We start from the raw sequence: 12,371 nt of genomic DNA on the forward strand, positions 1-12,371 counted from the left end.
ATATAGGATGCCTATGGATTATGAAGATATATTGTCCTTATGCAGATAAACATCCTTTATGGGGCAATGTATTTTTCTTTATATAGTTATATTTTTGGCTACTATAAAAGTTATGTGCTTGGCTAACTTCCATAAACAACATGACTTCTCTATTTAAACACCCCTCTGTTTCTTGTATAGATACAAAAATCTCTTAGCTCTATTTTGGGGGAAAATATGGGGAGGGCTTGGGCGAAGCAGAGAAGTAAACTAAAACGCTCAGTTTAAAACAAAAACAAAAACCACACACAACAACTTGGCATCCAGACATGGAACAAGAAAAGGAGTACTTGTGGCACCTTAGAGACTAACAAATTTATTTGAGCATAAGCTTTCGTGAGCTACAGCTCACTTCATCGGATGCACTTTATCGGAATGCATCCGATGAAGTGAGCTGTAGCTCACGAAAAGCTTATGCTCAAATAAATTTATTAGTCTCTAAGGTGCCAAAAGTACTCCTTTCCTTTTTGCGAATTCAGACTAACATGGCTGCTACTCTGAAACCAGACATGGAACAATAATTCATACCTCTAGACAGACACATATGGAGAAAAGAATCTCTCCTCTACTTCTCAAGGCAAACAAAAAGGTAGCCAGTCTGGCTACCAACTTATTCTTCTGATATGTTCGCTCAAGGTTAAATCTTCTCATAGGATTTTTTATACCAGTAAATATTTAAACATACAAACCACCCACAACCTTTCAATAGTCCTTTGTTGAGTCTGGGAGCTCACCAATGCAGGTATCTATATGTAACGCTGCACATAAACCCTATCCCATGGGGTCTCAAACTGGGGATTGTGGTTACAAGGTGGTTCCATGAGGATCCTGAGCTGTCAGCTCTGTGGGGCTGACAGCCCCGACCCCCCATTAATTATATCCCCCCCGGGTTATAATGTATAAGGGGGGAATCACACTCACTCAGAGGCTTGCTGTGTGAAAGGGGACACCAATACAAAAAGTCTGAAAACCATTGCCCTATCCATACCTGTAATGTGGCACTGGTTTAACTACATCCATTTTAAATTGGTCTAATTCAACCAAAGCAAGCCTGTAATGTAGATGCTCTTAAGCTAATTTAACCCTTGCTTATCTATATAAGTTATCGACCCAAGCTAAACCAATTTAAGCAAGAGTTAAACTAGTTCAGTAACAACTTCATTAGGGATTTGCACCAGTTCAACTAGACAGGCTTTTAAAAAACAGATTTAGTTACTTGTCTCTAGTATAGACATGGCCATATCCTAAAACAACTGATCTGATATAAACTGGGGGAGCTGTCGACTCACATGGGTGCTGGACCCTTTCTTTTGTGGCTGTGAAGAATCTCTTAAAAGTTGCAGGTGTTTTGTTTCTACCGTTTGTTTCTAAAATTCAAACTCACACATGCCAAAACGTTGTACTCTGCAGTATTTTCAATTTGGTATTTTTCTGAGGAGCCATCTATTTTTGGGAGTTCAACTGCAGCACCACAGTGGAACTGAAAGACAGACCAGGATTTTGTTTTTTATAGCACCTTTCACACCTTAGGCACTCTAGAGAGCTTTACAAAGCAGTAAGCTAGACACTGGTAAGCAGAGACTGTAGTCAAACATGGCAGCCATTATGCACTCAACAGTACTTCCCACAGAGCCTTGGGAATTAAAATTATCTGCTTTACTGAGTAGAGGAAACTGTTAGCCAGGACACAAGGATTATCTCCTACCCATTTAAAAAAAAAATGCCATGGGATCTTTAACATCCACATGGACAGGCATCTAAGAATTTGATTTAAATGTCTGACCATATGCATGAAAGAATTCAGCATCCTAAGCATCTGACAACAAAGACAAACTATCCACAGATCTTCTCTTGACCTTGCACTTCCTTCAGCAAGAAGCAAAAACATTTTAACAACGCAAATCTATTTTTCCTCTCACCAAGGCCTACTTGTCTCCTATAATTTCCATCATTTACTGTCATTAATTTTTTTTCCTCAAACTAAAACCAGCAGCTTGTGAGTCAGAGAACAATCATTAACTTTTACAACTTCCATACAAATCCACCTACTCACACCGGAAAGGCAGTATTGACTGGCAAGGTGGCCTCAAAGCAGGCCCTGCAATCCCTGGGAGCCTTCCATGGGGTGAGGACCATGGGTTTCGATGTACCATGGCTGCAGAACCACACCCCAATAGTTGTTTTATTTACTTATAAAATACCTGTAGGAATCTAAAATATTAAAAATCAGAAACCAGACACTATAGGAAGGGTCATTCGTTTGAAAAAAAAAAAAAATCCTTTTACCGCTTTTTGCAAATCTTTCAAGTCAGGTCAGGACATACAGGGCATGATCCAAAGCCTGTTGAAATCAATGGGAGACTGTCCACTGATCTCAGTGGTCTCTGAATCAGGCAGAGGGAAGACAGTCTTCCATTAATAACTGCAAGAGGGATAAGTGTTTTTTGTAACAGAAAGCTGTTCAAGATGAACTGTACTGTACAGATTATGGGTTTCATGCTACATTGCTCCTGAAGCCAGGAAGTCCCACTGAAGTTGATGGGACTTCTGGGTGGATAAGAAACACAGAACTCACTACAGCTTTCCCAGCATACTCCAAACTAGAACGCAAAGACATTCTCTACCACAACATTTCTCATTAAAAAGTGGCTTCAGCGTCATTTTAAAGTGTCCAATCATTACCAATTCATTTACGAACAAATCTAAGACTACTCATAATGAATTAACTGGAATTAATCTGGCTGTCATGTGTGAATCCCATTGTTATTCAGTATTTCTAAAACACCTCAAGTGAAGTCACGCAGTACCCCTGCATTTAGTTTAAGGAAACTTTAAATTGATTAGAACAAAATTACTGATGTTTTTAGTGCATCATAATTAGCACAGCAAGCCGAAACTCGGTTATCCTCTCAGTCAATATTTACAGCATTACTCTTGCCCATTCATTCTGCATTTTCTTTGGGCTGTACCCTACATCTGCAATTCATTGACTTTACAATTTACCACATGTTGAGATGGAGAGGTCTCAGCTCCATTTGAATCACTGCACAAATATGCAAGTGATTTATCGTTTTAAAACCGAAGACTGCAAAAGAACGACTCCACTTTTCCTGAACATTACTCCTTCTGGCAGCCCATGAACAATTACAGTTCGTACTAATTAAGCTCTGTAAATGTGCTGTGCCCTGCTAATGCCTACCAGGCCTCAAATTTACTTTCATGAAGCCAAACTTTAGTTAGCAACTTAACTCATTCAGCACTGGCCCAATAGGCTGCCTGTGTATGACCCCAAGAAGAATAAGGGTCAAGGCTTTAGCCTGCCTAAAACAAAAAAATAAACTAGAATGGATTCAATTGCCAGCATGGAATTAGATGAGGAGGGAGGGGCGAAGTATCCTGCGAAATGAAAAAACATCACTGTTGATAACCTGTTAAAAAGGTACTACAAGACCATCTTTGTACTGTGGTGTTAAGGGATTCATATTTATCCCCAGAGGCTAATAAGTTACAGCATTCCACTGACTAGAAAAATGCATAAAGCCTTCAACTAAACTACCTGTACATTTATTTGTGGAAAGTACAATGACAGGGCCCCCCTCCCTTTTTTTTTTTTTTTTTTTTTTTTTTAAAATAAGAGTCAGGATTTGCATGGTTTGTAGAAGAAACCCACATGGAGAACAAGAGTCAATTTCTCAGTCTTTTTTCTCCCCCACTCTCCCAGCTTGTCCCCTGGTATCTGTGATCTGGATTTGACAGTAATCTATGGTGATGCTGAAATCAAGAAACTACTAGAGAAATTAAAATTAGATTAATACCTAGGCACAGTTTATTCATCATGTTGTCTAGTTTAAAACACACACAGCACACAGGCAAGAGAGAAGCACTTAAATTTTAACTGCCCACTCCAGGAAAGCATGTTTAATCAAGAGTGAGCTGTGAACAACAAGCTTTACTGAGTGAAGAAAATGTTTTTCCTTGTCCCCCAAGACTTTCTTGACACTTAAGAATCAATCCCTAGCTCCCCAACTTCCCCTTCAGTCATTCACCCAAATATGTTTTTTCAAGTCTGTAATATTTCTCTCTGCACTTTAGCATTCTTTCTTAGTCATCTAATAACCTTCCCCTGGTCTCTGGATTCTCTACACATCCTCAGATACCGTTTTCTTCTCCCAAACACTACTTCCAGTCCTCCCTGCAAACTCAGATTTTTCCTCTGGAAGCACATAAAACCTTTTTCATCCAACTATTGTTTCGAAGCTCACAATGTTAACTGCTGTACTCTGTGTGTGTTTTCACATAATGTAGCTTTTTACTGAAGTCCTATCCAAACATCTTTAAAAAAAAATCATGCTAATAATACACATTTCCAAGATGCGTTTAACTTGTGCATTAATCCTGGCATGTGATTTTTCTTTTTCCGGCTCATTGGTACATCAATAAATTAAAGGGCAGTTCCAGGTATCAAGTTTAAATATTCTGGGAAATATTTTGTTGGGTTGGTATCTAGATACACTACACAATACTGTCAGTGTGTTCATAAAGGATGCAAACTGTAGTAACATTTTTTTTTTAATTTGGCTGTCCGCATTGTTTAGAATTGCTCTTGAATTTTTCTGCACTACAAGTGTTAATTATAAACTTAACTATATCCTACGTAAACAGCAAAAACACAAACCTGCAGTTAGGAGGAGGAGTGCAATATTCTTAGCTTTTTGGGGTTTTCATGATTTCCACCCCCACCCCCCAATCTCTCATTGCTTATAATTAGTGAAAGAAATTTGACCCACTGCCAATGTCTGTGGACCTTGGATATTATAAGGCCAGCGTGGCGTCAAATATCTTAACATTCATAAGTGTTATAGGCTGTAAATAAACCCTGTGGATTTATGACTCCGTGCTGCTTGCCAGCAAATGACTGTGGCACATTTCTTTCAGCAGACCTGTCGAGGTGCAAGTTTGCCTTTGGTTGTAAAATTAACCATTTCCTTCACAAACGTGCCCAATTATGAACCCAAGTTTAAGGCTTACTTGCATATTTACAGTAATTAGTACCTGAAGAAAAACACACAGACACACACCTCTAAACTTCTCTCTAACCCTACAAACAACACCACGAAACAAAAGTTCTCACAACAGTTACAGTGTAGGGGTGATAATATCCTATTCATGTACAAACCATGGGGAAAAAAATGTATACACACACATATAAGCAAACACTTGTTTTGAAGTTGAGGGGGCGAGGAGATGGGGGGGAAGAAGCATATTATTTCTTGCCTGCTTCTGTCTGCACAAGAATCTCCTCCCTTCCCCCACTATAATGTCATCTACTTCCTGTGTAGGAGAGCATTTGCTAAATCCAGGTTGTCTCATGCTTAACTGCCAATAATCCAACTTCCACATAACTCCAAGACAGCTGGGAAAAGGTCCTCAGAGTTTTAGTCATGGCATAGAAACTCACGTCCAACCAAAAAATCTGCAGCTGTCCTTTCTCTACAAGCCATTTTTAATCTGATTTTGAAACCCAGTCATGAAAATCTGACAAATGTAAAACACTTTTTTACCTGAACTCTGGTTTACAATCTTCAGTGAAAGCTGCACCATATTTTTGAACTGACTAACCAACATATTTTTGTGTTTGAAGAAAACAAAAAGCAAATAAAAACAGAGAGAAAAGAATAGAAAAAAAATCCAACACCAATAATGTATAAATACATTCAAAACCTGGAAAGGCATCTACTCTAATTTTTCAAGTACAGATCAGCCACCGGTGCACCTATTAAAATATTCAATTTCCAAAGCAAATATTATTTTTAATGAAGTGCAGTACTGCAATTATCCTGTATACTCAAGTAACAGTACTGCATTATATTGTTTTGCAAGCTCCCAGAAACATGAAACTTTGCTATAACTATTTTTCATAGCCCCTTCACAGAGAAGCTGGCTGACCAACCAATGCTGAATTTTCTCTAAAATGAAATCATATCAGGGACATTCAGATTCTTTGTGGAAAAAAATTAAACAGAATCCAGACTATTTACCATTGTATACCACCACCAATGATTCACTCTGCTGCAGAATTAGCAATCTATCTACTTAAGCATATTGTACCTTCCAACCAATTTATACCACAGGACCATCAATTCTTATATAATAGCATGTTCCTACACAATTCCAGAAACTTTATTAAAAACATGTCCATTAAAAAGAGAGAGAGAGAGTGAATAACGCACATCACTGAATGCTAAGTATCATAGAGCACTAAAGTTCTGACATATTAAGTTATATCTACATTATTAAACTAGTTGGTGGATGTTAATACCATAATCCATATTGCAGACATTAAACCGCAACCATTAAGATTAGTACAGAATTAATACTGTCATATCGAAACTGAAATCTTAACATGCCTAGCCATAAATATTTCTGAAGGAGATGAAAAACAATTAGCATAAATACCAAAAGAAGGGCAAGAACACCTGTTCTTTTTCAGTACCCATAAGCATTTTATTGTTCTCTATTTAAAATGTAATGACCTGTGTAATTACAGTAATATTACAATGTATTGCAAGGGGCTTGGAATGTCACACTTTGAAAAGTGCTGTCAAAACAATTCAAGGAGGGAAAAAAGGACCACCATTAACCCTTCACACTTCAGTGTCTACCTCTTTTGTATTAAAAAGGATTATGTTTGATTCAGTAGATAAAGGAAAACATCCATTTTTCAAGTCTGTTATTTTTTAAGTTTCCTTCACTGAACATAAACCTTAGTGAATGGGCTGCTCTCATATTTTCCTGTGCCAAGCATTCAAAATTCAGGAATGAACACAAAATGCTGCCTTATGTGCAATCTAGTAACAAATCTCTCACTTGGAAAGCAAACAATTTAGGGCAAAGGAAGATGCAACAGCACTGATAAAAATATGAAAAATCTGCTCGTAAATATTCTTAACAAAATATTTCTATTTGCTGGTTGAAAATATTAACTAAACCACTAAATGCAGGATTCAAATTAAATACAACTTCTCTGTTTTTAAACTTTGAAATGAAAACAATTTCTTTTATTATTCCTAATAGCCAGCTACCACAGTCCCTCTTCAAGTATATGTGAGACAGAGATTCTCAGATACATTACTTCATTCTTATTTGACTAGATCTCTCCTTAATGCGTATCTGTATTCTTAAAAGCCATCCACATTACTCTATCAAAGACAAAATTAACATTATACAGACAAATCTTTGTCATTTTAAAATAAAATTATTACTCTCAAGCTTTATGGAGTCTTCAACAATTAAAGCATTATTTTTGAGATAATGTATTATTCATCATAAGCAGATTTAATGATACTTCAAAATTCTTTACGTTCTTAAAAAAGAAAAGAAGAAATCAGTGTTCTTAGGAGTTCGCTTTTGAACAACAGACAGCTGCAGATACATTTACAATTAACAAAAATTCTGCTAAACCAAAGTTAACAAACAAACCACAGCAGCAGAACAAAAAAGAAAAAAACATATGTTCCACAACTACACCTTTTTACCTTATACTCTCTGAAAATGTAAAGGATAGGGTATTAGAAGTCTACACAATATGTATTTTTTATATATTAAATAATAACTATGCAGAATTTTCTATACATTTCCAACTTGCATTTAAAACTAAAATCTACCTGGTTTGGGATTCAAAGCTGCTTTAGTAGATGTCAAGAATATACCCAGAACATACAGTATGTCAGACAACATCTATCCTTCCTAATCTTTAAATTATTCTGCTTTCAGGCCTAAATGAATAACTTTAATTTTTTTCCACCCATAATTAAGTGGTAAGCAAACACGGAGACATACAGAATGTAAAAGAAAAAAGGTTAAGATATGAAAAGGTTTGTGGTTCCTGATGTGCAAATTATAAAATTGCCTATTGAGAATGGAAATATCCCTTTTAGAATCCATCTGATAACACACTACAAGGCCACCTGCTATGTCAACAATAAAATAATATGTAATCTTTTATACAATACCTTTAATTCATACAAACAGAACATTCTTATGAAGGCCTTTTTTAAAATGTAGGGAGAAGGGGAGGAATATATCCATTAAAGGTAACTACTAAATGATCCAGATCCTTAGGTTCTAACAAGAAAAAAGAAGGAATTATGGCTGTTGTAACAAAAATATTTTTGAAAAAAAATCTGAAGACAAAAACCAAATGTGAGACCTCAATTAAGCTAACTATTCTTGGAATACTGAAATGCATTTTAAGTTTTTAAAAAACTACAATATAAAACTATTTGGAACAAAGTAATTTTGGGGGAATACTCTGAGATCTTGAACAGAATTTAATTTTTTTTTTTTTTTTAAAAAAAGCCATGCACACACAAAATACATACATAACCATATTTGAAGCAAAATATAATGCATTCTGCCCATGCTTTTCCCCTCCCCAATCATTAAAATTACAAACTGCAGTCATCCTCTTCCACTGTCTTAGAAATCATGGCGCTTGAAAAGCAGCTTTACAAGATAATAACCATAATAAAATAACTAAAACGCTATCACATCCTTAAATACCTGCAAAACTAGAAAAATATTTTTTTCATATTTCTATTCCTCTATATTGACTAATCTAGGTTGCTACTGCCACTTTACTGAGTGAAAACAAGCCTGACCTGATGTTTAATATTTTAACGCTTTGAAACACTTGTAGATCTGATAAACTGGAATCGTCCAAGACTTAATCCATTAGCACAGATTCAACATCTACAGAACAGTAGATCTGTTATTTCAAATTGCTCTCTCATGTTACAAAAAATGTGTAAACAGATACATGGTGATGGTGGGGGACCCTTCAGATTTAAAAGCACCTAAAGAATGCAAAATGACAACCAGGCAAGTGTAAACAAACACTTCTTAGCATTTTGTACTCCCCATAGGTTTACCATTCATAATTAAAAAACTCTCCTTTAAAAAAAAAAAATTAGTCTTGATGTGTGTTACATAGGGGTATACAGCAGTTAGTGATACTACAAGATATCAAAGGAGAAACAGCAGCAAGAGACAAACCTACTCCCATCAAACCCCAAAGTTTAATAGACCACCACTATGTGAACTACAATTACTTCCCTCCTTTTCCTCCTCCATACACACACACTTTTACCCAGAAAATCTAACCCTTTATCCACACACACATATATTTTCATCAAGGTTACTATTTTTAGAATGCACTTCCAAGTGGGGGGTTGTTTAATTTATTCATTTTTTTTTTTAAAAGGCAGTTTCTGTTTATTGTATCAGTCCTGGTCTGTGCTCTGCTCTAACTCCTTTCAGGACTCAGCTTAGCCACACACAAATAAAGAAAGAACTCCTTCAGGTCTTTCTCCCATTGCAAAATAAGAGCTGTGTGTTTACCTCGGGGTAAGGATGGGCTTTTTCTGTGAGTGTTCAAGAGATAGATTCATCTCCCTGATCAAGATTTGTTCAGTTTAAAAGAATCAAGCATGTGAGTTTGCAATTAAATGTCAAGAACACCCTCCCCCCGCCGCAAAAAGAAGTGTACAAGAACTTGCCATAAACACAAAGAGAGAGAAATTGCCGAACCGAAGTGAAAAGGCCAGACAACTTGCAATGGATTTTTTTTTTTGAAGTTTCTACTCTTTACAAAACAGGATTAAGAGAGAAACTATATAACTTGGTGACTGCTGATACAGTACATCAGTATTTGAGGGAGCTTCTGCAGCAAGGAAAGGGTTAAGGGGGAGGTAAAAAAGGGAGGGGGGGGAAGAGACCAAGACGCCACTGAAGAGGGCAGAAGAAAACCGATCATTCACCATGGAAAAGAAAGAGTTTGTAGAAATCAGATTTGAGATTCAGCTGATGAGAAAGAAACCAAAACACAGCCTGGGATTTAGTTTAATTGTATTTTATTTTGGAGACGGGAGAAGCGAGAGGTGAAAAGACCTCCCCGCAAACCTGAAAGGTTTTTTTTTGGGGGGGGGGGGGGGGGGGGTGTTGTTGTTTTTTGGTTTTTTTTTAAAAGCAAAAAGAAAAAATATGGCGAAGGGTAAACAAATCCCATTCTGCAAAAGCCATAAAAGTTTGGAAAGTTGCGGGCGGGCGGGGAGGGGAGGACATGCAGGAGGCAGCGGGGGCTTAGCAATGGTGGGGGGGAGAGGAAGGAAACGTACCATGCTAGCAGTGAACGATGGTTTAAGAAACAGAGAGAGGTAGAGGCGCCACTTACTGTTCTTGCAGTTGGAGAGAGCGATCCATTGGGGAGGTACGGGCTGGTCAGGTCGGGGATCATTATAAAAGGATAACCAGGGTACGGTGGGCCCTTAAACAACCCTCCATCTTGCCTTTTCGCAGCTAACATGGCGGGACAGAAAGAGAGAGGGGGGGTGAAAAGGGGGGGATAAAAAGAGGGGGGGGAACTTTGTTTAGAAAGTGTCTCTGCCCCCCCCCACCACCCCCCGCCAGGCGAAGTTGGGCGACCCGCCAGCGGCACAGCCCCGCGCAGCTGGGGCCGCGCTGGGCTTGCTGCGGCAGGTCGCCCCGCGGAGCTGGGGGACTCCTCGCTGGGGGGGGACTCACCTTCTTCTAAACTTTCCCTCGATTTATCTCTGAAAGTTTCGGACCTAGGCGGGGGCCGCCTCTCCGCCTGGGAGCACCGGGGGGGGGGGGGGGAGGGAGGAAAGATGGGGGACATACACACACCAAAAGATGGAAGGGGGGGGGAGAGAGAGAGAGAGAAACAGAGTTACAAGTTTGTGCAATGGAGGAAACTTAAAGCCAAACATTGTAGCAACATCGCAACACGCTCTCCTCCCTCCCCGGCCCCCCCCCCCCAAGTTGTGTTTGAGGGTTAGCCCCGTAACGCAGTGTCAAAGCACAACTCCCCTCTGCCCCCTAAGCCAAGGGCGGCGGCGTGGGGTGGGGGGGATTTGGGGGTTCCCCTCCTTACCTCCGAGTCTGAGGAGCTGTTTTGATTCGTTTCCGATTCATTGACCAGGGAGGACTTGACATCGGCTAAATCCCGCTCTGCCGAGGAGTTGTCCGAGATCTTCTCCTCCTGCTCCCCTTCGTCTTTGAAAGAGATCAGCTCATCGTTGGCCCCCAAGTCGTCTCCTCCACCGCCGTTCAGCTGCGGCATTTTCCTGCCGGCTCACCCCACCGGCAGCAATTTTGCAAAAAGGGAAAGGGGAGGGGGGGGGGGGGAAAGGAAAAAAGTTTTGCACGGGGGGGGGGAAAGGGGGGGAAAGTCCAAGGTGAAGGGATTTTCTTCTTCTTCTTCTCTCTTTCCTCCTGGGGAGGGGAAAAAGAAGGAGGTGGAGGGGAGGGAAATGTCTTTCCTTTCCTCTCCGCACCAGTGACTTTGAGTTTCTTCTTCTCCTTCTTCTGGATTCCCCCCCCTCTCTCTCTCTCTCTCTCTCTTCCTTCCTTCCTTCCTTCCAGGGAGCTGATCAACGTGCCAAAGGCGCACAAACCCCTCACGCCCAATGTGAGAATAATAATAATTACACAAAAAAGAGCCGCGGGGGGGGGGGAGGAAGGGAGTTATTGTTTAAAAAAAAAATACAAACAAACCAAACAAGAAGTCAGCTGGAGAGGGGGGCAGACGCCGCAGACATAGGGAGCCCGTGCCGCTCGGGTTTGAGTGAGTTGAAGTTAGACTGAGAGCTTTTCAGTTCAAAGGCGGCGCTGATTGACAGATAGAAAAAGGGGGATCGAAATCCGGAGGAACGGAGAAGTCTAGGATCCGGGATTATTGACAGGGAGAGAGACACACACTAGGCACTTAATGAGATGCAGGAGGGGGCGGGGGCTCCCCCGGTGACGTGTGCATAAATAAACAGGTTTGGGGACTGAGCGAGGGGAAAGAGAGCGGGGGGGGTTGGAGAAACTAACAATGATCCTTTTTGGCAAGAGCCAGAGAGAGTTTAGTGAGGGTTAGGGGGAAAAAAGGGAATGGATTTAAGGGAGACAATGGAGGGGGAGGAGGGATTGCAAGGGAATGACCCAGAGAAAAACAAAACACAGGCGGGGGGGAGAAGAGAAAATTGCACGGCACTTCAAAAGTGCATTTGCCCAAGGAGGAAAAACGAGAAATAGATATAGGAGTTAGGAAGAGAGGAAAAGACGCCTGCCCTTGTGTCTGCTGTTTGCAAAACAGTAACTTTTACAGAGCAGAGGCTATTAAATATATACATTTGTATGCATGGGGGAAAGTGCAATTTCTCAAAGGTTTTCTGTGGCATTATTTTTATTGCGCGTGGTTAGGTTTTTTGCTTTGTGGTTTTGTTTTGGTTTTTGGGGGGTTTTTTTGTTTGTGTTTTTTTTTTTGG

At 39.7% G+C, this 12,371-nt stretch overlaps 1 protein-coding gene across 47 annotated transcripts in view; it reads right to left on the reverse strand.

The window, feature by feature from the left end:
* Positions 1 to 11,841, reverse strand: part of TCF7L2 (transcription factor 7 like 2) — a 206,020-nt gene extending 194,179 nt beyond the window's left edge. For 43 of the 47 annotated variants that reach the window (XM_038409223.2, XM_043518340.1, XM_043518316.1 and 40 more), the window contains exons 1-3: positions 10,991 to 11,841; positions 10,621 to 10,687; positions 10,271 to 10,395 (exon numbers count right to left, since the gene is read on the reverse strand). In XM_038409223.2, coding sequence (XP_038265151.1) covers positions 10,271 to 10,395; positions 10,621 to 10,687; positions 10,991 to 11,179 — 381 coding nt within the window. In that variant the 5' untranslated portion in view covers positions 11,180 to 11,841. The remainder of the gene's footprint in view (positions 1 to 10,270; positions 10,396 to 10,620; positions 10,688 to 10,990) is intronic. The other 4 variants (XM_038409228.2, XM_038409226.2, XM_043518352.1 and 1 more) reach the window with 3 other exon arrangements.
* Between the last annotated feature and the right edge of the window lie 530 nt (positions 11,842 to 12,371).

Source organism: Dermochelys coriacea, chromosome 7 (genome assembly GCF_009764565.3).
Source record: "Dermochelys coriacea isolate rDerCor1 chromosome 7, rDerCor1.pri.v4, whole genome shotgun sequence".
Classification (NCBI taxonomy): domain Eukaryota; kingdom Metazoa; phylum Chordata; order Testudines; family Dermochelyidae; genus Dermochelys; species Dermochelys coriacea.